The 25,356-nt window shown below is 36.2% G+C and overlaps 4 protein-coding genes across 4 annotated transcripts; 3 read left to right on the top strand and 1 right to left on the bottom strand.

Annotated features, from left to right (window-relative positions):
* The first annotated feature begins 1,029 nt into the window (after positions 1 to 1,029).
* Tsp_10919 (conserved hypothetical protein) lies at positions 1,030 to 4,154 on the top strand. The gene is made up of 4 exons (XM_003380894.1): positions 1,030 to 1,228; positions 1,301 to 2,514; positions 2,658 to 4,114; positions 4,148 to 4,154. Exons 1-4 carry the CDS (start codon positions 1,030 to 1,032, stop codon positions 4,152 to 4,154), a joined length of 2,877 nt encoding a protein of 958 aa, XP_003380942.1.
* A 392-nt stretch (positions 4,155 to 4,546) lies between these two features.
* Positions 4,547 to 6,284, top strand: Tsp_10918 (hypothetical protein). The gene is made up of 2 exons (XM_003380893.1): positions 4,547 to 6,139; positions 6,222 to 6,284. Exons 1-2 carry the CDS (start codon positions 4,547 to 4,549, stop codon positions 6,282 to 6,284), a joined length of 1,656 nt encoding a protein of 551 aa, XP_003380941.1.
* A 1,247-nt stretch (positions 6,285 to 7,531) lies between these two features.
* On the bottom strand, positions 7,532 to 7,891 carry Tsp_10917 (conserved hypothetical protein). Its single transcript, XM_003380892.1, has one exon. The coding sequence runs from the start codon at positions 7,889 to 7,891 to the stop codon at positions 7,532 to 7,534; it is 360 nt and encodes a 119-aa protein (XP_003380940.1).
* Positions 7,892 to 10,279: 2,388 nt separating this feature from the next.
* Positions 10,280 to 22,198, top strand: Tsp_10916 (putative protein kinase domain protein). Its single transcript, XM_003380891.1, has 18 exons — positions 10,280 to 10,346; positions 10,664 to 10,785; positions 11,907 to 12,014; positions 12,075 to 12,687; positions 13,396 to 14,709; positions 14,931 to 15,519; positions 18,100 to 18,199; positions 19,115 to 19,235; positions 19,382 to 19,671; positions 19,732 to 19,864; positions 19,935 to 20,200; positions 20,283 to 20,727; positions 20,811 to 20,915; positions 20,975 to 21,168; positions 21,242 to 21,358; positions 21,438 to 21,712; positions 21,776 to 21,913; positions 22,012 to 22,198. The coding sequence occupies exons 1-18, from the start codon at positions 10,280 to 10,282 to the stop codon at positions 22,196 to 22,198; spliced, it is 5,184 nt and encodes a 1,727-aa protein (XP_003380939.1).
* Positions 22,199 to 25,356: the final 3,158 nt, after the last annotated feature.

Here is a 25,356-nt window from a genome sequence, read left to right as displayed (position 1 = left end):
AAATCAAATGCCCTATCTGAGACAAGACGAGTTAAACTGCGTCGAGATTAAAAGAAAGGCGAATTATTCGTTATCAAAATTTCCCATATCAGATCAAAATTGCTATGTATAAGTGTACCACTTTTTGTATTGTCGAAACTTTCTTAAGATTTGAAATGTTGTTTATTATTATATATTTGATTCTTGATGTCTTTAAGCGAAGTTGCAAAGTTTGTAATGTGGTAAAGTCTAGTTATTAAAAAAAAGCGTTTTATTTCAATATTTATTGCTATTTATACTGTTTTATGTACTGATCACTATATTATGCAATATAACGATCAGAAATTTTAAAGAATGCATTAACGTTTTTCATGTTTATAGGCTCATTTTAAAAGAATGAATTGAAATGGGCCTATGATAATATAAGTAATAATAAATAAATCATTGTGAATTAATAACTGTTGGAAATAACAGATTTTAATGAAACTGTGTATAGCTGTAGGAATGAGAAAACAGCATACATATATATAATTAATATGCGTTTATCGCTTAAACATAAAGTTGTACTATAAGCTTATTAGTTCAAAGCAAAATACAAACAAACAAATTTTACTCAATATAATGTACTGTAGTATATACTATATTTTGAACTTGAATGTTATTTTTGTATTAAAAACTAGAGCGATCAATTCAAAAAAAAGTTAAATGGAGGAATCTAAGTGTAATACATAATTTGGTTATTTTTAACAATATCATTTTTACAGTAAGAAATGTTTTTGAATTGTACAGATAAGCGGCATAACTTTGTTAATTTTTTTCTGAACTATGCGACATATTTATGACATTAATTTATTATTATTTGACTAATTTTGTAGCAAATATCTTTTTTTCCTAAATTTACAAGTACTTATATTGAATATTCCAAACTACAGTTAAGCTGAAGTGGTGCTGGAATTTATCATATTTTCTGATAAAGATGTTTCACTAAGACAATTTAAAAAGTAGAATAATTGTAAAATTAATCTTTTTAGGATTCAATTGAATTCTTAAATGGAAATGAAAATGAATCCAACAGAATATTCTTCCAGTCAAATGGATAGAATATTGCCTCACAGATTTGTCACAAATATAAAACACGGTGAGCGAAATTATTATCTCACTGGCCAAGGTCGTCAGTTAGTAATCTTCGAGTCTTCTGAATTGGAAAAGTATGCAAGATACGAAATATTTCCTAGCGATGCAATTCATGGTTTGGATTTCTACAAATCGATTGCCTGTTTTTACGGGGTGCGCTCTTTTCGAATTGGTCGCTTTTTTGAAGATTCTCAAAATGAATTGAATATTTCTTTTCTTACTGAAACATGCAACATTAACGACTGGATATGCTCAGCTAAAGTTCTCACTGGAAACAGAATTTTGCTTGTCACTTCTCGCAATGTGGCTTTGGTATACAACGTTGAACTCGAACAACTTCAACATGTACAATGTACCAAGCAATGCGTATCCTACTGCAGTCGAATTTTTGGAATGCATGATAACGAATTGTTCATTGTCAATGGTAATGCATCTAAACAAATATTCATCTGGTCTCCTTACTATTCGAATGGGAATCCTTTTAAAATTTTCGACGCTCACGATGGAGCTATTTTTGATATCGACTATTCGCTGCATAGTCAACTATTGTGCTCAGTATCGGATGATCGAAGTTGTTGTTTGTGGAAGTTGCATCATTTTTCATTAGTTTCTGGTCAGTATCTGTCGTGGAGGCAATGGGAAAGTTGTGAAATAATTCTCACGCACATTTTGCGAGAACATCATGGACGTGTATGGCGGACTCGCTTTGCAAATGACAGAATTATTACCGCAGGTGAAGATGGAATAGTTTGTTTGTGGAAACAAAATGGCGAGCTCGTTTCGAGAACTGAAACCAAGAAAGGTAATCTTCGTGCTTTGCATTACGATTCCGAATCAGAAAAGGCAATTTTGGGTTCTGATTCAGGTGCATGCTTTTCCTTGAATTTACTCTCGTCCATTGTCCATTATCAGTTCAATTCGTTAGCCGACAGTGATATATTGAAAACTGTTCACATAACAACCGTTGAACCATCGTCTCTGTTTTGCATTTCATCTAGTGGAAATGTATATCATTTTCACAAAAATTCCAAACGTTTATTACTTACGGATAGCAATCTCAGATCATGCGCTGTAGATCAATCGAAAGAAAATGGTCTGATCGTTTTCGGTGGCCTGAAAGGTAGTCTGTATCTTTTTGATGAAGAAAATTTACACGACTGCTCCGGTGTTGTGCAATGTCAAAAGTATTTTAGCTTACATTTAATTGACAATGGCAATATGCTGTTAGCTTGCACTGAACAAGGCCGCATGCACTTATTCGACGTTAGCAATAAACGAGAAGCAAAATTAATTCGAATTGAATTGACTTTACCAAATGGAAGACAGCGGTGGCCATCCGCAGCAATGCTTGTACAAAGCTCTTCAGGTTGCTTTTTAGCTGTCGGTGACCGCAATGGATCTGTACATTTTTTTCTATTTGACAAAGAGCAAAAAAGCACTATAGTATGAATTTCAATTTTAATCATTCATTGATCGTTTGGGTTATTCAAAATACATACATCTTCGTTGTCATTTTTATTCTACATGCTCATGTTAAATTTTAGAGTCGACCAATGTACAGTTATTTTCGTATACATGGATCACATGGAGTGACAGCATTCATGTTGTTGAATGGAATATTTTACAGTACAGGCAGAGACGGTTGCGTGAATACGTGGAATATTGAAAAGCTGAACGAGAAGCCTGCCCACGAGAGGGTTTGTCGAGGCATGGAGTGGCCTAGTCGGTTCATTGTTTTCAACCAACAGCGTCAGCTTATTGTGGGCTTTCATGCGGATCATTTTCGAATTTTCGACTTCAATTCCGGCGAAATGTTGTCAGAAATTCATTGCGGTGGTGGCCATCGGTCCTATGATTTGATTATCCAAGAGCAGAGATGTTGTTCGAAATTGAATTTTCATCTTGCATTTGTTAAACGTGGTCAGGTTGAAATTTTGAATTGGCAACCGCAAATCAACTGCATCCAACGAGGTGCACATGTGCGTCGAATTACAGATTTGTGTTTCATCAGTCGTACAATGTTCGTCTCGTCCAGCGATGATACTTCTTTGTGTTTGTGGAATCTGGACCAAAATGGACGACAATTATCTTTGGTCAGAAGATACTATTTGCACATATCGGCAATATTTTCGATACGTTGTTGTGAAAATTTGTTAGTTTCCGCTGGAGGCCGAGGGCAGTTGTGCTGCTGGTTGGTGCAGAAGCAACAAGGTCTACGGCCTTGCGGTTCAATGAAGGATGAAAGCGATTTTCGTTATGTAGCCGTTGACCACATGCCGATGAAAATGGCCGATGGTGAGAATCAGTATCTGATTTTGGCAGCCAGATGTGACGGATATGTGAAAGCTTTCCTGTGGAATGAAACCAACGCTGAAGTGGTCGATCGAAGCGATCGACTAATGTTGCCCTGTAACTCTTTCATAGCTTCCATGAAGCTTGTGAATCGTGACGACAATAAACAGTGCGCCATTTGTGCAGCTGTTTGTACAAACGGTCAGCTATATGTGAGACAAGTGAACACTGGAAGTGAGTTTTTCGTTGGTCAAGAGCAAAAAGAGTGGCATATGCAAATGTTAGTCGAAAAATGTGGCTTGTCATCTATTCAGTGTCGTCCATGCGACGGATCAGCATTCTGGTACGTCATTGGAGCAGAGTCGGGAAATTTATTCACAACCAATATTCAACTTTTTCAAAATCAGGATGAAGTTGATTTCAAACAACTGAAACCACCTTCATTGTCCACTGTCACTGCTGTTTGTTCAATCAATGAAAGGGTTTTTTTATCCATTTCTACTGATGAACGACTTTACTTATGGCACGCGTGTGTGGACATGGATTTTCACCTCTGTTATGCCCAGTTCATCGACATTGCCGATCCACTGGCCATCTGCGCTCAAATTATTGCCCATACGGTCATCGTTTGCATTGCTGGACAGGGCTTGCAATTTTTTGCATTTCCATCGAACACTTTGTGCTGCTATAATTGCAAGCAGATGATTTGGTTTTAAACAACAAGATTTTTTTTTGTTTTCAGTAATTAAGTTAATCGATGCGCAAAAAAATTAAAATACTTTCAATTGTCAATCTCAAAACAGAAGTTATTGCGACAACTTATTTCAAACAAATTTATTTGATACATACTAAAAATGCACACAATTATAATAGAACAGTTGACATATACTGCAATCAAATCAACATATTTTATATTTACAATTTTAATTTATTTATATCAGCTGCAAATTCCAAAAATTTATATTTCGATTTACATTAAATTTATATTTACACCAAAATCAATTTAAACAAACGACTTTCAAACATTAAAAAACTTCACATTTTATGACATTTTAAAGCAGCTTTAGTTTAAATTGCTCATTGATGTGCAACATGTTTTAACAACTCTATTCATTCTTCCATGTTCTTCCACACGAGAAACATGAAACTAAAACTGAGCGTTGAGATGGAATTTATCGTACTCAATTACATTGTCAAAAAAAGCACAACTGTCAACAAAATTTTGAAGAAAATCTTCCCGCCACTAGCTATCAACGATTACCAAATTTTTATAGTAACATACCAAGATCACGTGCTGGAAAAAGATGAAAAAATTGGAAAGTATGTTAAAGAAAAAGAGGCAACCCTGAAAGTCATACCAATTTGCTATCCACCCGTTGATTGTAAGTTCATGAAAAACCCAGTTTTGCTTAAAATTATGTACACCAATACATATGAAAGAGTATGGAATGGAAAACTTATTCCACCATACGAATATGCTGTAAAGATGATGGCCATCGCATTTTATGAAAAATATATAGAAGATGTTGACAGATTTAAAAACGGACGTGTCAGCAGTTCACCAATGCCATCTTGGACTACAACAAAGTACAACGTGGAAAAAGAGAAATGGAACAATGATGTGATAATCGAATTCAACAAACTTTCATTTGATGATCGTTTCCAAGCAATGGAAGAATATTTGAAAGTTGCAACAAATGCAGACGTATATGGGCATGAAGTATTCTACACTGATGAAGAACAATCCAGTTTTTTCCATGTAAATATCCATGGGATCAAGATATTTGGTATTTTTGACGAAGTCAATTATTTTCAATGGCAGCAAGTGAAGTTTATACGACGAGAAGGACAGGTTCTATCCTTAAGATTAGAAGTACCAAATGAAGCATCATTGTTCACACTGAAAATTCGATTCCCAGATAGTGAGGATGCTAACGCATTTATTTCTTACTGTATTACGCTACTCTGCTTGGGAAATGTTGAATCAACATTCCATAACTATGAGATAAGTGACAAGTTAGTGAAAAAAGGCAAAAAAGAAGTTGAATACTTCATAAAAACCAAATGCACAAAAGATCCTCCTGAGACATATCTCATAGATGAAAGAACAAAATCCGTGGATAATTTATGGATGGATGAAGAATACTTGGCAGATACTAATCCCAGAAATGAAAGTAACGATGAATCCGAATTTACAAGTGGCCATTATACCACAGAATATGGAAATAAATATGAAAACAAAGTCCAAGAGAAAGATGAAAACGAAGAAACTGATGAAACAACAGAAAATGAGTTCGAATTCAAAGAAAGTGAATCTGAAAAATACAAAGAAAAAGGGGAGTATGATGACTGTACAATTGAAGATATAGAACGAGAATATCACAAAAGAGAAGAAACTGGCACAAAAGAAGAACAAGGTACAGAACAGTTACAGAAATATATGGAAAATCATACCGGATATGCTGCAGCAATGTCTGATTCGAAGCATCAATCAGTTCAAGATCAATCATCAACACTATACAACAAAGAGTTTAAAATCCCACTCGATTACGAGTTAAACGAACGTGCTTTGCAAAATTTGATAATTGACTGCATTGACGAAGATGAATTGATAAAGTCGATAAAGAAAAAATTGAAATTTGTTGAAAACACTTCTGAAGATAAATATGATCTTGATGTTAAAATAGAAATAAGTGCCACTTTAATGGCAGAAGATTTCTCCGAAAACCCAAAAGTAATGCAATAATTTAGATTTATGCTACTCGACATTATTCATATTCAAATATATACTTACTTATATGCTTCTATTTTTATAGGATAAAAATAATTCTGACCAGGGCGAGGACAAAAACAATGAAGAAGCAGAGACTGCCGTGTAATAATTTTAAAGACAATTTTAACCAACTTAACGAAACTAATTTTTTTCAATTTCTCAATTACTGTTTTTTCATTATTATTATTACAATTATTATTATCATTGTATTATTTTAACTAATAATCACTTATAAATTAATATGTCATTTTATATTTAAATTTAATAAAAATTTTTTATAAAATATATTCTTGTTATTCATTGCCTCTTTAAATTGAAAGAACTTCAACTGAAATATTTTCATTGCTTGCGCAAATAACATTTCGCTTTATATATGTATATACGCAAATGAAATTTACAAATGACAAACATTTCTATGTCTGATAATCGTACAAAAATAGTTGAAAACCAATAAAAATAGACAATCAGTAAAATTATACTCGTGAATCACAAAGTTGTGGCAAATAATTTATTCTGAATTAAACGAGATTATTTGCAAGCAGATTAGCTGCTACTTAATTGCAATACCTCGTAGATATTAAATTTAATTTTAATAGACTTTAACAAATGCGATCTGAAAATACAATCAATCTCCTCTTGACACTTTATGCTATGAATAATTTTACAGCACATTAAAAGAAACAGTAATTTTTTACGCAGTATACTACAACTGTAGATTGTGTTGAAAAGAGAAAATAAGATAACGTTAATTTATTCAAATTTTTTCAAATGTTTACTTACTCGATTACTGCAGGCTTCAATTAGTGGCATTCGTGATAAGCAGTGGCAACTGCATTTTCTGACAATATTGGAAGCTTAATGTAGTACGTTGTTATTAGCTTACACTGAACGCAGCAAAAAACTGAATCACTAATTGAACATCACTAATTTTTTTATAATTTTCATTAAAAATATCACGCTACTACACTACAGTATGATGCACAACAGCGTGACAAAAAAGGACAAACACCGAAAACATCATTAAGTAAGAGTTTTATTTTTAACTGTAAATTTTAATATTTGTTGTTGGTCAATACTGTGTTTTGTGCGCCTTAATATCTTTATCATTAAATGGAACTTATATTCTCGGTAACAGAGTTTGTTCGAGCAGCAAAATTAATTTGTTTGAAAACGGAAAGATCAGAAATAATTTTATCGCAATATTGATATCAAACAGTGCGTAGGAAATTAAAAATAAATTTTAATTGATTTTTTTTTTTGAAATATTATGACAGAACAAATATATTTATAATTTTTGATTACAAAATTCTCGTTAACTGAACATTATATCATGTTGAAGAAAAAGTTTTGAAATTAGAATAAGTTCGATATCAAATGATCAATTATGCATAAAATGAGACCGGCGAAGAAAGTCGGTATATAATTCATGATGGTGTTATTTTCAGCATTTGTGCTAGAAGTTTGTTCTGCTTGTTGTTCAGGTAAGATGTTTCGGTTGGCAGGAGAAGCTGCTGCTTGATTGTCGTCATTTGAATTAATCGCCTCTTTCCTGGCAGCTTTGTATTCTTCCATTTTCTCGGTCAACTTGCGCCATTCGCTGCTTTTTTCAAAAATTTCCCTATTCGACCTGCGAATTTCTTGAATACGTCGAGAATATTTTGGTTTCTCGAATGATGTTGAAATCTTTAGCCTATTGCAATTGTCGTTCGTCATTCTTTACTACAGATTTGGATCAAACAATAAAGTCAACTAAACCAACACAAGCAGTCAGAAATATTAATTTAAAAAAATTTAAAATTAGTACTTTAAATCCTATTGGCGTGATGGAAAAATTTTTAAAGTACCTTTAAACATAATTATTCATCATGTTTTTTTTTAATTCTATTCAATTTAATTTGCATACAATAAATTTTATTTTGGTTAATAAAAAATAAAAATGAAATATGAGCCAATAAATTATTGATTAAATTTCAATGAGAAACAATTTTGAATGCTTGAAAATTATTATAGAAAAAAAAATTATTCGTGTCATTTTTGTAAATTTAAATATTATCATCCTGAATTATGTTTTCTTTTTTACTATAGAAGTAGAAATTTTGAATTTTGCTGCGTGGGCGTTGATACTGTCTGGGTCCGGTGTATGGATTTTGCAACTTTTTGTTATTGAATTTTTCCCCTCGCCCTAATTTGTACACCGATTCAACATTTGGCCGTTGTTATTGTTCATCTTATTCTGATTGTTTCATCTACCAAATGATGCTTCACTACATTTTCACTGTTTTTCTTTTTCTTCCTCATGTAGTTCATTATTATTATTATTAATTTTCATCAAAATTATCAATTTACACCACTGACAGCAAATGGAAGGGTATGCTTTTTTCTTTTATTATTTCAAACAGATTTTCACTGTTATTTTCTGATTCTGCTGATTTTGTTACAAATACAAATGCAAAAATACTTTTTTAATATGTGTGTATAGTATGTAGTTTTCATCTGCAGCAATTATTGTGAAAAATGAAACTTTCCGTTGATTATAATTTTTGATTTAAATGTAAAATTCATTTGCAAAATACAATTGATACGCGTATGAATTATTTCACTTGTTTGGCGAAGATTTTTCGACCGTTTTTCTCAACTTTATTATTTCCCTTCGGCTGGCCTAGTTTTAATTTAGTCGCCCGCGAACTACCAGATCTGGCTGGGCAATGCGTTTTTGACCTCGCGACAAAATTCTTAACGCACTCTGATAGAACACCTAAATCGCGTTATTAATTATGATAATTGTATTGTAAATATTAAACTGCGTCGGTGGGCGTTCCACGTAATCGATTTCCATTTTCCACCATCAGTCGTATCACTTCACACTTTCACATTACAAATATTGAAATAATAATTTCACTTTTTGGAAATTTGTATGTTTTTTAGTTCATTAATCCAATCTCCTTCAATAAATATTATGCAAATAATTTTTAAATTTTTTCCTACTTTTTAAGATAGCTTTGACTGAATTTATTTTGTAAATAAATTTTATTTACTAATAGCTGAACAATAGTTTTATTTTATTACATCATTGATGTCATAATGTCTACTTTGTTTGTTTTCCTCAAATTTTACAGCACTGCACGTTGTAACACTACGCTCTCTTCGTCTCTCTTTAATTATTCTCTCCCATGCTCATGCACAATCTCTTCCACTCAAACCACTTAGACGTCGTTCCACATGCCACCATTTGATGGTGCAAACACAAACTAAATACACTCAGGCATATTAAAAAATCATAAATTCCATCCAGCAACAGCAAATTAATTAATTATATTTTTCCCACAATCTCAATCTGATAGTTTAGCGCCTGTTGTTCAGTTTCAATCTCTTTATTCCTGTGTACACTTCTAGAGTCCTAGTGCCAATTTATGAAAGTATTTGAAATCGCGGAGTATAGTATTTCCGAAACACTTTGGCATTTGTCTTCCAAAGTCAACCGTGATGTACTATTTGTCAATATATTAATCAAAGTAATTACTACAGATTTTGGAAAAGAATGCTTTGACGAATAATCTTTTACTCCATACGCTCCGTTCATTTCTAAATTTTCAATGTAATAGTTTACAAATACGAATTTAATCTATACAAAAACAAACTGTATAACTTTCACCAATAACAAGAATATTCTCAATCACAATACATTCAAAAATAAAACTGAGCTACAGTAAGAATAAACTTGTTGATCGACAATATTATTGAAATACAGTATACATTTTGGCAACGTAAATTGAAAAAAATGTTTTTATATACTATATTGTTGCATAAGCATGAGTTGATTAATTTTGGGAAACTGAAAATTGAATGTTCAAGCTTTAAATGTTGAAACCAAAAATTTAACCTAAAATGCGTTTAATAAATATTTTAGAATATTTCTAATTTCGACTAAATTTAGTGATATTTAGAATATTCAATTTTATAAATAACTTTTCTACACAATCGTTTTTACACTACACTTTTTTATACTTTATTATCTGCGACTGTATTTTTTGTTTTTGCACTGATTATAAGTTCCTTTATTCCACTTATGCTTATTTATTACTGTAGTTTTATACGAACTGAATGATTGGTTTCATTTCTATAACGGTGATGTATTTTTATTTGTATGCATATTTTTGGTTTGCTAATGGTATTTACCCAGTTAGTAACGAGAGTGCAGACCTACAAATATGCGCCAACTCTAATTGCTCTAGTATGCTTTGTTTTTATTTTTCGATAGCAGATTTTGTTTTACAGCAGATTTTTTGAAGAGTTTAGAGTTTTATTTTTACGTCATAAATGAAATTAAAATTCTGTTTATGATAAACAACTGGTTCCGTTATTAATAATCAGCTGATTTGTGCACTTGTTTTGTATTTAATTTATTTTCCATTTTCAAAAAGCGGCAGAATATTAATTATCGCTATTATTAGATTCTGTTATGATGTAGTCTTGTGTTTATTTTAGTTCAACTGTTTTCGTCGTTAGTTGTGGAAGATTTACACACGGATAAGTATTTTCTGAAAGTAAACGACACTGCTTCTGTGTATGCGATTGGCCCTAAACATCTCTGGTATGGAAATGAAAGCGTAAGTATTGAACATTCAAATACTTATTCTGAAGGGTATTGTTTAGTAGGGTTGGACTGTGTTTTGTCAAGTAATTTTTGTTTGTTATTTCATTTATTGACTTTTTTCTGTTTGTTTATTTTTGAATTTGAAAGATAGAAACCTCCGGATAGCTTTAATTTATAGCTATCACGACTTTTGCATTGGAAATAAGTTGCTGTTTCTTCCTGTATTTTTGTTCAACATTGAACGTTGTTGCTCCGGTTTATCATATCATTGTACTAAGTGAAACAAGTTTTTATTTCGCCTGTGAAGGTCATGCTTAACTAATATTTCCTAGTTTTACTAAAACATTTTGAAGTTTTAATCTTTTTGTTGCATCTGTTGACGATACATTATTTTTGTCTCCGATGCATTAGCCAATTTTTCTGAGAGCTTCAAAATCTTTAATAGCATTTAGGTAATTTTTCATTAACGTATATATAGTTTTTAAAATTTTTCATATAACAAAAGTAGTAATACTTATTATTCTCTTGTTATACAGTTGTAATTGTGGAAAAGAGGAAATATTATATGTTTATCAATTTTGGTAATATTCAAATTAGCTGTATATAAAAAACAATATTTGGGTTTTACAGTTGTCGTGTAATGTCCATTTTTATTAGCTTGATGTTATTCTGTTGAATATGAAAGATTTGGCAATAATGTTTTCGAATCCAATTTAACATGCTAACATTCAGTTTCATATTCATTCTTAGTTGATTTATCAACAATTTATCAGAGAATATTTGCGGTTAAATGTCAACAATTTGAACATTTTTTTTAAATAAAATATTTTTCATATGTTTCACCTAGTGAGTGTATATAAGTCGTGACGTGTGATATGTATACGTCATGAAAAATTTCATCGAACATTATTGACATGGTATATTACTGTAATGTTTATGTTGCCGCAACAAAGTCACTGTTTTTGTTTTGATAATTTTGATGTTTTGTTGTAGTTTGATTGCATTAATTTTGCAAAAAATTGAAGAAATATTTCAATTTTTACATTATTAAAAAAATATTTCTGTACAAATTGAGTGCGTAGTTTGCGGTTGATCGTACAACTGTATGTATTTATTTTTGATTGTGCTTTTCAGGATCATATTTTTCCAAGAAGTTTGAATTTTACGGCCTTTTTAAAATTCATTGAAACAGCTATAGAAGAAGATAAAAATTTGTACGTGGTAGATTTCCACAGTAGACAAGTGAGTTTTGCAATTGTGAATTGTTCTCATTTGATTATTCTATGAGCGAAATTTGTGCAGGTAATTCGCAGTGACACTGCGAGACGATTTTTCACTTCTGAAGAAAATGTGGCAATTTTCCGTGAAACTGTGCACGACAAAGATCGATTTGAAGATTTTCTACAGACCACTTTGTCCAACAGTAGCACTGGAAAATCGAAGGGAATTTTGCCAAATTTGGCAGAAGCGAATGGAGATGCTTTGCCGGTTGACGAACAACGACGCCAAGTGAACGAAGAAAGCAATATTCAGCGTGATGATGGCCATTCATCAGATGCAGATGTTGCAAAAGATGAACATGCGAACGTTAGCAGTGCACGTTCTGGTCCCGGTATGGAAGGTGACGACGATCTGAAGCAGCACCAGTTTGCGGCTTCCAATTTTTCTGCCACATCCGACAAAGCAGAAATTGGCAATGCTTCGAAATTGAATGAAACGTTAAGCGATTTGTCGAAAATTGTTGAAAATGCAGAATCAGGAGTGGACAGAAATATGGTCAAAGTTGATTCTCAGTTGAAAAATCACCCGGTGGAAGATGTGAAAAGTGTCGACATGAAGCTTACAAAAAATTTGCAAAAATCGACCGTCGACAATTTGCAATTGCCTTCCGGTGATGATGCTGTGAATGGGGACAGTTTGTTCACAGAAGAGATGAATAAAATGAAAGATGAGTTGAAAGAGGAGAACAATTTTACCGATGGTGGTGGTAAAAGTTCAGAAGAAGGGAAAGAATTGAACATTAGCTCGTCTTATGATGATCATGATACGAGAAGCGGTAGTGCTGCTGATGATGGTAAAAGCTCAGAAGAAGGGAAAAAGTTTAACGTCAGCTCGCTTGATACAGATCATGATCCAAAAAGCAGTACTGCGGCTGATGATGGTGATGGTGAAAGCTCAGAAGTAAAGAAAGAATTGAACGTTAGCTCGTTGGATGATCATCATGATTCACGAAGCAGTACTGTTGCTGATGATGGTAGAAGATCAGAAGAAAGGAAAGAGTTGAACGTCAACTCGTCTGATGTTGATCATGGACCAGAAAGCAGTACTGCTGCTGCTGGTGGTGGTGGTGGTGGTGATGGTAAAAGCTCAGAAGAAGGGAAAGAGTTGAACGTCAGCTCGTCGGATGATCATCATGATTCACGAAGCAGTGCTGTTGCTGATGATGGTAAAAGCTCAGAAGAAGAGAAAGAATTGAGCATTAGCTCGTCTTATGATGATGATCATGATTCGAGAAGCAGCAGTAGTGCTGCTGCCGGGGGTGGCGAGATTTCGAATTACACTTCCGTAGTTGATGATGCAAGTGATGACAATGACAATGTGAAAGTTGAGGAAACTTTTCCAGATGAATTTCCAAGAGAAGATTCTTGGATATCGCAGACGTGCGACAAGGAAGAGGAACAGTGCGACGAGACGAACCGCCGGCCTGTGGTCGGTGTTCCTGAAATGCCCGCTTCGACGGATCTCATGACGTTGTTGATCCGAGGTGTGAAATTGTATTTCGACCAGTCGCGACGGGCATTTGCCAGCATCTGGAGTCTGTTGTTCGCAGTTGACGACTCCAGTGGGGAGACTTTTCTTCCAAAAGCGACGACGTTCGGTTGGAACGATTCGAGTTTGTTGATTTTGACTTGCGTTTCGTTGATGGTTTTCGTGGTCGATCGTCTGCTTTGGAAACGCTGGCAGCGAAAAGTTTACGCCAACGACAGCGATTATGTGCGGTTGTTTTCCAAATACGAGCGACTGGTGGAAAAGTTGGAGCAGGCCGACGATTTGCAAGAGGAGAAGAGTCGCATATTGGCGGAATTGAAATGCAAAGATGCCGCTTTGAAGGGTGTCGAAGCCGAGCTGGTACGTGCCAGTCGTGAATTGGAAAACGCTCGTGGAGGGGTGGGTAGTGAGTTTTTGGAAGAGGGTCGACTGGAAGCGATGGAAGCGGCCATTGCCGAAAAGGATCGCCAATTGCAGGACGCGGATCGACGGTTCGTTGAACTGCGAGAAGAAGCCGACAAGCTGGACCGCGGGCACGAAGCTGAACGGCAGCAGTTGAACGAACAAATTCGACAATTGTACGCCAATTTGGAATGGGAGAAGAGTCGCAACGAGAAGCTGGTCGAAGAGTTGCAGTCGCGCGAAGTGGAACTGGCTTCGACGGTCGAATTGAAGCAACGCGAAGGGCAGTTGTTGGCCGAACTCGAGGCGTCGAAAGTCGAAATACACGGACTGAAGGAGGTGGTCCAAAGATTGTGGCAGTGTCGGCGACGTTCCAACGACCAGTTGAAGGGCGTTGCCGACTGGAATGTAGAAGAAGACGAAGAGGCGACGGGGGTTTGTGAAGGAAGTGAACAGCCGACTGACGACGTGGATGTTGGCTTGGATTTGGCCAAATTGTACGCCCAGTTGGGCCGGTCGAACGGAGAATTGGAAAAGATGCGCGCCGAAGTCGAGAAAGAGCAACGGTGCAGATTGGCGGTCGAAGCCGAATTGGAGCAGCTCCGCTGCGAACGGGATTCGATGAAAAATGCCCAACAGCAGGCGGAGATGCAGACGATGGAAGCGGTGACGCGTCTCAAAGTGCTCGAAGAGTTTTTCGAAGCCAGGCAAAAAGAAATGCAAAAACAGCTCGGCATGCAGATGGTCATTTCCAAGCAGCTCGAAGGTTTCGAAGATACGGCAAATCGGTACTGATTGCTTTTATTGTTGTTGTTGTTGTTGTTGTTGTTGTTGTTGTTGTTGTTGTTGTTGTTGCTGCAGGCAGCTTCAAGGTTGGGATTCGATTTCAGGCTGAAAGATGAGAAAGAGCACACGGAAAAGATGATGGCAGAGTTGCGTGACGAGGTTGAAGTTTTGGAAAAGGAGAAACGCAAGATGCAGTTGCAGTTGGAACGGGCCCAGCAGGATCTTTGGTTGGCCAACAGAAAGCACGATCGACAATTGGACGCTTTGCAAGTGGAAAACAAGCACTTGCGGGATCGGCTTGTCCAAGCGGACCGACTGGACGGTTCGGGTGTGTCGTTGGAAACGACCAATCAGTCGACGGATGCCGAAGTGGCCGCCGCGTTGTTGGGCGTGGTGCCGCCGCCGGATTTGTCACTTTTGGGATCACTTCCCGAATTGCCACCGCCCGACATACCGCCGCCGTTGATGCCACCGCTGCCGGATTTGCCGTTGCCGGCTGCGGTCCACTGCGGCGGCGATGGCGTCAACGGCTCGCAGCCGCTTTACGCGTGCGAAATGGCTCGACTGAGCGGCGGCTGTCGGAGGTCGAAGTCGATCAACAGGGGAGAAATCGACGTCTCCGGATCCCCGTCTCCGGATCTGCCGACAAGGATGTTGTCGTCGTCGAGGGGCAGTATCCGAAGTGGCCGTTGTTACGACGACAACGACCGCGCCCAACTGTCCCCCTCATCATCTTCGCTGCGTGCCTCGGCCAGGTACCACCGGCCCAAGGACACCGAGTGGAGCAACGGTAGTGGCGGTAGAAAAAAAGCGTCGGCGGCTGGGTCTGGCGAGTGGCGCCGGAAAATTCGACCCCCGTCCAGCGGTGGCGACGGTCTGTACAGTTCGGACAGGTCGATGGAGACGGACGCCAGCGTCGTCTCGCCGCCGAAGCTTGCCGTCAGTGGTGTTCCGCCCAAAGGGGCGGTGAACAGTCGACCGGTGGTGCGTCACGACCGTCGCTGGTGCACGAGATGAATGGTGTAACGAACCGCAGAGCTTTTTTATTTTTATGTTAATTTTTTTGTTTTTGTTTAAATAATTTCCCCTTTTGACTTTTTCGTTTCCAACTTAAAACCGAATAAGCGGGGGAAATTTTTTTTTACAACACACCGACCGGTATGAAACAAAAGCAAAACCACCGATGATGCCCCAGCGAAAGTGATCACGATCAGAGTTTTTTGTTGTAATTTTGTTAATTTGATGAATTGAACAAGAAACTGGTCGTCTGTTTATTTATTTATTTATTTGTTTATTATTTGTTGTCTTTTGGACGACGGCTTTTTCCCAATTCTTTGCGCAGAGCGAACAGCAGCAGCAGCAGTTAGTCGATGATGATGATGGCATTTTTTCAATTCCAACTCTCCACTACGGGCGTGGTCTCAACTTTTGCGAACAAGCTTACTTTTTTTTCCCATTGTTTCTTTTTGCGAGAAACGAGAAAAAAGCATGTGTGGAATGCGAATAAAATCATATTATTTGTTTTCGTTTGTTGTTTATTCAGTTTTTGTCAACTCGTTTTTTTTTCTTCGATCAACAAAAAAATATTGTCACGTTTCAGTTAAGCTTTCTGCTTGCTATCTGTATTGTTTGCATCCGTCTACTCTCTCTCTCTCTTTCTGTTTGCTTTTCAATTCCCTGATTGCAATATTATTCATATATTTGCATATTTTAAAGTATCGCCAGAAGCGGATTATTGCCGAGTGAAGTGAAGAAGCGATCGCCTGACTGACGACATTCGTGATCGACTGCACCACTTTTTCATCACGGTTTGCAAATTTAAAGAAAAAAAAACAATTCTTCGTCCTAGTAAAACAGTTTCTTTTTCATCTTTTGTCTACATAACTTGTCTGCTGTTTGTTTTTTATTCTTCGACGAAATCTTACTGTAGAAGAAGAAAATAAAGAAGCAATGAACAGTAACGTGGAAGTTCGACTTTAAATTGTGAACACGATTAGAGGAAAGGAAGGAATTATTTTCAATTTCAATAACAAAATGTGATTTATTAATTTCATTTTTATTCTTTCTTTTGTTCAGTGGAAAGAAATTTTTTTTTCTTACAAGCTTGGCTGGTGGAATGATATTTCTATGAACGTACTGAACAAAGAATGTACTTCAAACGCTGTGCGTCAGTTTTCGGCCTGTTGTTGTCGGTCTTTCCGCTTCTTGTCACACGAAACTTGAACGCTTGGTGTTCGATGCTCGCGGCTACTACTGCACAACTAGCAAATTATGCCACCGTGTCAACAATTCAACATATTCATAATTATAATCCAAAAACTTTACGTGTGCAGTTGGTTGTTTCTTTTTTATTTCATTTTTACAAGTTGGATTTTGAAATTTAACATGTTTCAAAGCAGATAAAAAATCATAATACTACATTCGTCTAGTTAATTTTTCTAAACTACTCTAACCTTCTCGATCTACTGTAAACAACAATAATGGACAGTCAAGTATTTTCCAATTTTGAAATCTGTTATTGATGAAATATGAAAATTGATGAAAAGTGATAAATTTGAAATTGAACAGCAATTGATGAAGTGGATGGAATAAAATGGGGCTGATGAAAATGAAATGATTTGTCCAAGCAGCTTATTGACGGCATTTTTCTACATCTTCAATCGACGTTTACTTTTGCTTGTTGACTGTTTGTTTACTTTGTTCAACGATCAAACATGCCATTACAGCGGGGCTTATCACCTTCACGTTTGTCAGAGGCGCGTTCGCGTTGTCACATTTCCATTTCTTCTTGTTCCTCTTGTTTCGCTGTCTTCATTTTTCACTATTTTCACAAAGCTTCATCATCTACATCTTGTTGTTGTTGTTTATTTCATGTTTTTCCTTCTGTATATTTATTTTTCCACTTTATGATCAGGTAAAAAAATGTTCTCAGCTTGACGGTGCTTCTAGGTCCGCCTACGCATGATCAGGAAAAACCAGTCGTTCGTCGGCGGCGGTTGCTGTCGTCAACGTCTTCTTCTTCTTCACCTCGAACATGGCAGGCCGCTTGCGTTGCTACGCTTGCCGTCCCGACGGTCCACGGCTTCGAAGCCACACCCTTGTCAAGAGAATATCTCCACACCAGCCGTGATGCCGTTCACCGGCAATGGCTCTTTTCCCACTTGTCCCAAGCGGCCGACTCGACTCGACCATCGTCGATGGATGCTGACCCTGCTATGGACCATTTCGCTGTGGCAACAGAGCTGGGCTTATCCGTCGGCTTTTCAGTGTCGGTTCATTTTTTTGGCCGACTGCTTACGCAACAACGATACGGTAAAAGAAAAGCCCAACCTCGTATACTTTGACTTTTCAAAAATTGCCCAAATTTCAGCCAAATTCTTTACAACATTGCCAAGAATACTGTGGAAATTATGACTTCGACGAAAACTGTGTACGTCCCATACATGATAATTGTGAACAAAAACAAAAACGTTCTTTTTAAATATATATTTTTTTTCTCTCATTTTTTCACAGTTAGAAACGAATTTCACATGTTGGAAACGTTTGTTACAATCGTCTTGCAACGTATCCGAAACGTCATCATCATTCAACAGTAAATATATTGTAAAATTTGACATAATTCTCTGGCTTTTTTTGCTCATTTGATTTTTGTTTTTTTTATTTCATTTCATTTCCATCATTCAGCCGTCCGACATCCGCCTTTGAATTTCGAAGTGAATTATTTCAGCGATCCGTTTGTCAATCCTTACCGATTGGTCGTCAATTGGAGCGCGGTACAATTTGCCGAGCTGTTTGTCGTCGAGTACAAAGACATGGACGACATCTTTTCCACGTTCAGCTCACAGCAATCACAGGCCATCAACGACGACCAATATCTCGTAATTCAGTATTCTTTTATTTTCTCTCCCCACCCCTTCTTTTATGTAAATTTATTTCTCATACTCTGTTTGTTTTTCTTTTCTTATTTTCAAAATTTTTTCTCACAATTTTCCATAAGCCAACTGTGATTTGAAATTTTCCCACACTTTCCAAAGTCTGCTCAGTTTCGCATTCCTTCCCGACAACTGAAACCAGTTGTGTTTACAAAACGGCCTGCCTTCCGCTAACGGGAACTGCTTTTCAGTTTCGACAGGCATTTTGTCTAATTTTTCGACGCTCTTTTCCACTTCACTACTTGACATGGCCGAACCTAGCCCAAATTTCCCAGTCGGCTAGCCACGGCATTCTGTACAATCCGTTTTTGAACTTGAACATCAATAATGTAGTGTAATTGTGAAAATGGATGAAAAGCATGATTTTTCTTTTATTTTTTCTTTTCTTCCTTTCCAAATTTTGACAAATTGTTTTCGATTCGTCGAAAATTTTTTGTTTGTTTTTGCTTTTAGGTGACGACAAATTTGAGTGTAATTTTCAAAAAACCACGACTCTGTCCTACTTACGGTTTTCGTGTCGCTGCTGTCAATTACTTGGGAATGAGCAACTTTTCTGACGTGGTTGAAATTTCTCGTAAGATATTCCCTCTCTCTCTCTCATTCTGTTTCTTTGTTTCAATTTTTTTCATTCACACATTTTATACGTCGTGTTATTTAATTTTTTTAAATTTTTATTACAATTTTAATATCTTTCAACAGCACCTATTCCCGAACCGGCAGATTTGTCGTATTCGATTACTGATAAGCGCGCTTTCGACGAACCCTACGTCAACATCGAAGGTGAAGAATCCGCGCGTACAGTGGTAGTCACTGTCGAATACAAATCACCTCCAAATTGGCACTTGTCGGATATAGTTGGTGTCAAGAGTTCGCTGTTTTGGGTCGATTGTCGAATTCCAACCAACAAAATACTGCTCGTCGACCAAGTGACGCCGGCTCAGAACGACAGTAAAATATTCATCTTCCTGCCAGACTTTGTGATGACTCACATGTGCAAATTTATGTTCATGGTAAGTTCATGGCAGTGATGAACAATCTGGACAACTGTTTTTGTTTTTCTGTCTTTGAAGTTGGAAAAATTGGAAAGCGCTTGTCAAACTGTATTCCAATATCCAGACAAGAATACCAGCGATTATCCAGGCTTGGATTTCATACTCGACTGTGACAATGTTGTGAACAGTGGTTGCAAGAATCCGGCAAGTGGTACGTACTTTTTGATCGATCTGTTTCTTTTTTTTACACTTTTATTTTCTTTTTTCGCCTTCATTTGCAGTTATAAATCCGAAATGCTTCGTCGATGGTGTATCGTACGAGCTTGTAAATCAAGACGAAAAGCTGTCCAAATCCGATATCAACATAACTTGGAGATTGAGTTTGGAACAGCTCCAGTGGCCGATATTGTATTACGCAATTCGTTTGGACGAAGTCGAGCCCGACTCGTCCCAATTTACGTTGATCTATTCTCCGAAAGTGCTGCGGGCGGTGGCTCTGGTGCGCACTTGTGACGACGAAATTGATGGAATTCCACTCAACTGTGACGTAAGAAGCACCTCATTGCCTCTGTTCTTGCCGAAATTGGTTTCCATTATTATTCAAATGCAATTATTCACTTGTTGATTAGAATTCGACAAACAACTATTTGGTCAAAAATATTGAACTGGGCACTCGTTACACGTTGCAAGTTTGCGCGGTTTACGAATCCGAACAAGTGGCTCCGATTCATTGGAATCTGACCACACGCACCGAGTTGGACTTTACATTCGCGGCCGTCAAGAGCAGCAACGTCGTATTGAAAAGGGAACACGTGTACGTGTTGGTGGCTTCGGTTGCGACACTTCTGTTTGCAATGTTAGCCATCGTTCTGCTTTACCGACGCCGGTCGATGAAAAAGCAAAAATCCCTAGCTGAACTGGCCAACAATCATCACGACCGACCATGCGCCACGTCGGAAAACCCCTACGTGGCACAGCCGAGACGTTTCGACCACTGGGAACTTGGGCGCAGCAAGGTCGAGATTGACTTCGACAAACGGCTTGGTTCGGGCGCTTTTGGAGCCGTTTACAAAGGTATCTCTTCGCAGTTCAGTTACAACATTCACAGTTGAGCTGTATAAAATTAGCTTGTTTCTCTTTTCTTGTTGTTGCTCCAGGCAAAATCATCGGCCGGATATTGGGCAATCGACTTTCCAATTCTGTCTTGGCTGAAAATTGGACCAAAATGGAAGATTGTGATGTGGCTATCAAGATGTTACCTGGTAATTACTGATGATGATGATAATGATTTTGGATGTCCAAATTTATTGTAAATTTTTAGAATATGCCGACGAATCGGCAAAGTCAGACTTTAGAAAAGAGATCAACTTGATGAAACAGGTAGGCTATCATGAAAAGTTGGTCAACATGCTCGGCTGTATCACCGCCGAAGAGCCGCTCTGTCTTATTGTCGAATACTGTGCTCAAGGCGACTTGTTGCACTACCTTCGTGATCGTCGAAAATACATGGTTCAGGTTGGTTCAGGATCAGCTCAGTTCAGACGCACCATTGTGTGTCGATTGCTGATAGATGAAAATAATATTGCAGCTTGAAAGCAAAGGAATCGATATTGGCAATTTGGAAGACAATTCGGACGTTGATTTGGATATGGTTCTTTGTTTGAAAGATTTGATCTCATTTTCATGGCAAGCGAGCGTTGGAATGGTCAGTTTTCCTTTTTTTTCTTCAAATCTCCAATGTATAATTTTTAACAAACAGATAATAATCAACAATTTCTTTTCAGGAATATCTGAGCCAAAAGGGCTTTTTGCACCGGGATGTTGCCGCGAGAAATATTCTGGTTGATCATGATAAAAGAATTAAAGTATATTTATTCTCAGTTTACTTTGCTGGAATTTTTTTTATTATTGCTAGAATTGAAATTCAGATTGGCGACTTTGGACTCTGCCGATACATATACAGTGATATGGTTTATATGGGTAAAGGTGGTCGTCTGCCGATCAAATGGATGGCATTGGAAGCGATAAAAAATTATGAATTTACTACAAAATCAGACGTGTAATGAGAAATTGTATAGAGAGAAAGAAAATTTCTCTTTCATCATTATTTGACTAATTGTAGCTGGTCATTTGGTGTACTGCTTTTTGAAATTATCACTCTTGGTGGATCACCATATCCTGGTATACAGCCAGCCGATATGGAACAGCTTCTCGAATCTGGCAAAAGGATGGAACAACCAAGCAATTGCCCGGATGAATTGTAAGCACATTTTGTACTTTTTTGTTTTCTTTTGTTTTCTTTTGATTTTCTTGTTCCCTCATTTCATTGCATCGTTCTTCGTATTTCATCTTCATCAGATATATGACAATGGTCAATTGTTGGCAAAAGGAACCATCGACGAGGCCGAGTTTTACTGAAATTCGTGAACGCCTCAGGGCGATGCTGGAAAAGATTACCGAAGATTACGGATACATGGGCTTGAGCGAAAATCGTGACTATTACAACGTCACCAATGCAGAAGATACTGGTTCCAATATATCTTAGACGGGAAAACAAGAAGAAGCAAAAGTAACGTGCGCATGCCAAGCGGGATTCGTCTTCAACGGGTTTTATTTGGACTTGGCTTTTTGTACGAAAGCACACGCCGAGGCAGTCATATAATATGAAAATATATGCAGTATTTTTCACCTTTTTTCAAAACGACGTACCTGCCTGCCCCTTCGTTCAGTTGAACCGATAAGATCCATATGTATGATCACACACAACGCTGGCAGATTCGGCAATTGTTGCTTGTTAATTCTGCTTCTATTGTAATATTAAAAAGAAAACAATATTTGGGTATTTTCTGCCCCAGTGTTGGGAAAAGTTGAACAGAAGAGTCGAACAACAAATTTCGAACGCTGTTTCAAAGATGCCCTTGTTTGTTTGTCGGTTCGTGTCGTGTCGTGTCGTTTGGTCTTCAATGAAAAAGTAGATGTTGTTTTCTGTTTGAATGGAATGAATTAAAAGGTAAAAGAAAAAAGCTGGTTTTTTGCATTTTACATGTTTGCAGTTTTAAAGTTGTAAATTTTACCTTTTGTGCATATTCACACTTTCTGGCTTTTTTTAAAAAAATTTACTTGAATTTATTTTCCAACCTCTTTGCACTGCTTCAGTGATCTAGGTGTGGTGGTGGTTGTTTCACGATATGAAGCAAAATGCAGTTGCATGTTGTCAACAAGCCTAGTAGCTTTTGTGCTGCAGCAGATTCCATCATAGCAAAAATAATCCCACAGTGCGATCAATGAATAATTGTAATGAAAAAAACTTACGTAAAATATGATGTAAACTTGTGTAAAAAAAAGGAATTATTCGATTTCGAATAACAACATGAATAGCAATTTTATCACCAAATCCAATCATCGCTTATTTGTACTTGATTTTTCTTTTCTTGCTTCGTCCAATGTGTTAACTTTTACCTGTGAATTTTTCATCAGGGCGAAATAAACTGATAACTAATTTCTTACTCAACAAATACATTCTCTTTCCCAGTTTACGCAGTTAGACACACACACATTGTAGTTCCACTTTCAACCTCTGTTACTGTAAGCTCTGCCGTTCTGAAAATTACAACATTTAAACAGTATCATTGCAGCACACAACATGCGCATTTCTTTGTTTCACGTGTTAAATTATTTTCAATTTATTTCAATAAAATTTGTAACTATTGTACGTCAGTGCAGTTTGCTGCAATTTTAGCCAACATTGAAAAACCAGTCGACGATCTCAGAATGATCATGAATTGTTCTTATTTTTTAAATATTTTTCTAAAAAAACATAAACATCATAATTTAGCTTTATTCGAATGTAAATTATTAATTAGAATTTAAAATAATAATTGAACTTGATTTTCATTTATGCATGCAACAGGTGTGCGAACGTCAAGTGCAAGTTCCAGTCAATTTCATCTCTCTGATTGATTACGTAATGGATGATTGATCGTACGTTTTCTTTTTTCTTTTGTTGTTCAATGTGGATGCTTGATTCGAGAATGTTTAAACGAAAAGCACACAAACTTTTCGTTAATTGTCCATTCCACAAAGAAGATGAATAATTTGATAATTCGCACACTGTAAGTACAACGCCAACTTGTTGAGAACTGTTTTTTTTCTTAATTTTCTTTCTTTCCATTTTCGTTCATCTGCCTCCAGTTTCAATTTATTAATATCAAACAGCTATTACCGTATCCTTCTACTGATAGTGCTTTTAAGGTTTTTTTCTCAATAAAAAAAGTCTCTGAAACAAATAGCTGATGTATGCGTAGGATGCCCGAGTAGCGTGAATACGGCGAACAAATGCAGTAAAATAATGTGATTGATTTTCTCATGTCCAGCGCCTAAGGAAAAACTATTTCAGCTGTCGCTGTTGTAATAATTAATTTATAATTTCAAAATAATTTTTTCAACAAATAAATAAATAAACAATCAGGCTTTTACAGTAAGTAAAGTGCAAGATGAAAGTGTTCGAGATGACGAAATGTATTAATCAATGTAATTAACGAATGTACACGTTTTCAGGTGAAGAGAACTTCTTAACTGAACAATTTCTAAAGCTGTTTCTAACACTGACGGAAGCTTTTCAGAAAAATCCCATTTGATATTTTTCTACTTATGGTTTCTTGTATTTACAACGAAATTAATTCTTCTTTTTTTACATAAAATTAAACAATCTTAAAACTGAGAATATGAATGCCATCTGATGATAAACAGTTGGGCGTCTCAAAGAAGCAAACATTGAACAGAACAAAACGTTCAATTCAGAGTTCAAATTTCCTGATTGTCTTTTTCTGTCATGCTACACTATGCATCATACAGCAATGTAGTGAGGTGGTATTGTGATCAACAGTTTACAAAAAGCAGTGATTCGGTTTTTTTCTGCGTTCAGTGTAAGCTAATAGCAACGTACTACATTAAGCTTCAAATATTGTCACAAAATGCAGTTGCCACTGCTTATTACGAATGCCACTAATTGAAGCCTGCAGTTATCGAGTAAGTAAACATTTGAAAAAATTTGAATAAATTAACGTTATCTTATTTTCTCTATTCAACACAATCTACAGTTGTAGTATACTGCGTAAAAAATTACTGTTTCTTTTAATGTGCTGTAAAATTATTCATAGCATAAAGTGTCAAGAGGAGATTGATTGTATTTTCAGATCGCATTTGTTAAAGTCTATTAAAATTAAATTTAATATCTACGACGTATTGCAATTAAATAGCAGCTAATCTGCTTGCAAATAATCTCGTTTAATTCAGAATAAATTATTTGCCACAACTTTGTGATTCACGAGTATAATTTTACTGATTGTCTATTTTTATTGGTTTTCAACTATTTTTGTACGATTATCAGACATAGAAATGTTTGTCATTTGTAAATTTCATTTGCGTATATACATATATAAAGCGAAATGTTATTTGCACAAGCAATGAAAATATTTCAGTTGAAATTCTTTCAATTTTAAGAAGCAATGAATAACAAGAATATATTTTATAAAAAATTTTTATTAAATTTAAATATAAAATGACATATTAATTTATAAGTGATTATTAGTTAAAATAATACAATGATAATAATAATTGTAATGATAATAATGAAAAAACAATAATTGAGAAATTGAAAAAAAATTAGTTTCGTTAAGTTGGTGAAAATTGTCTTTAAAATTA

This window comes from Trichinella spiralis, assembly GCF_000181795.1.
Source record: "Trichinella spiralis strain ISS 195 chromosome Unknown Scfld2, whole genome shotgun sequence".
Classification (NCBI taxonomy): Eukaryota; Metazoa; Nematoda; class Enoplea; order Trichinellida; family Trichinellidae; genus Trichinella; species Trichinella spiralis.
The sequence above is the reverse complement of the archived record's forward strand: the minus strand, read 5'-3'. Positions and strand labels throughout refer to the sequence as shown.

Excerpts from the sequence above, each read along its gene's own strand:
- Tsp_10916 (XM_003380891.1), top strand. The coding sequence starts at position 10,280 with ATGATTGGTTTCATTTCTATAACGGTGATGTATTTTTATTTGTATGCA. Across the intron at positions 14,710-14,930 it reads CATTTCCAAGCAGCTCGAAG|TTGGAACGGGCCCAGCAGGA; the intron begins GTTTCGAAGATA and ends ATGCAGTTGCAG. Across the intron at positions 19,236-19,381 it reads TGACGTGGTTGAAATTTCTC|ATTTGTCGTATTCGATTACT; the intron begins GTAAGATATTCC and ends CCGAACCGGCAG.
- Tsp_10918 (XM_003380893.1), top strand. The coding sequence starts at position 4,547 with ATGAAACTAAAACTGAGCGTTGAGATGGAATTTATCGTACTCAATTAC. Across the intron at positions 6,140-6,221 it reads ATTTCTCCGAAAACCCAAAA|GATAAAAATAATTCTGACCA; the intron begins GTAATGCAATAA and ends CTATTTTTATAG.
- Tsp_10917 (XM_003380892.1), bottom strand. The coding sequence starts at position 7,891 with ATGACGAACGACAATTGCAATAGGCTAAAGATTTCAACATCATTCGAG.
- Tsp_10919 (XM_003380894.1), top strand. The coding sequence starts at position 1,030 with ATGGAAATGAAAATGAATCCAACAGAATATTCTTCCAGTCAAATGGAT. Across the intron at positions 1,229-1,300 it reads TCCTAGCGATGCAATTCATG|ATTCTCAAAATGAATTGAAT; the intron begins GTTTGGATTTCT and ends GCTTTTTTGAAG. Across the intron at positions 2,515-2,657 it reads TCGGTGACCGCAATGGATCT|AGTCGACCAATGTACAGTTA; the intron begins GTACATTTTTTT and ends GTTAAATTTTAG.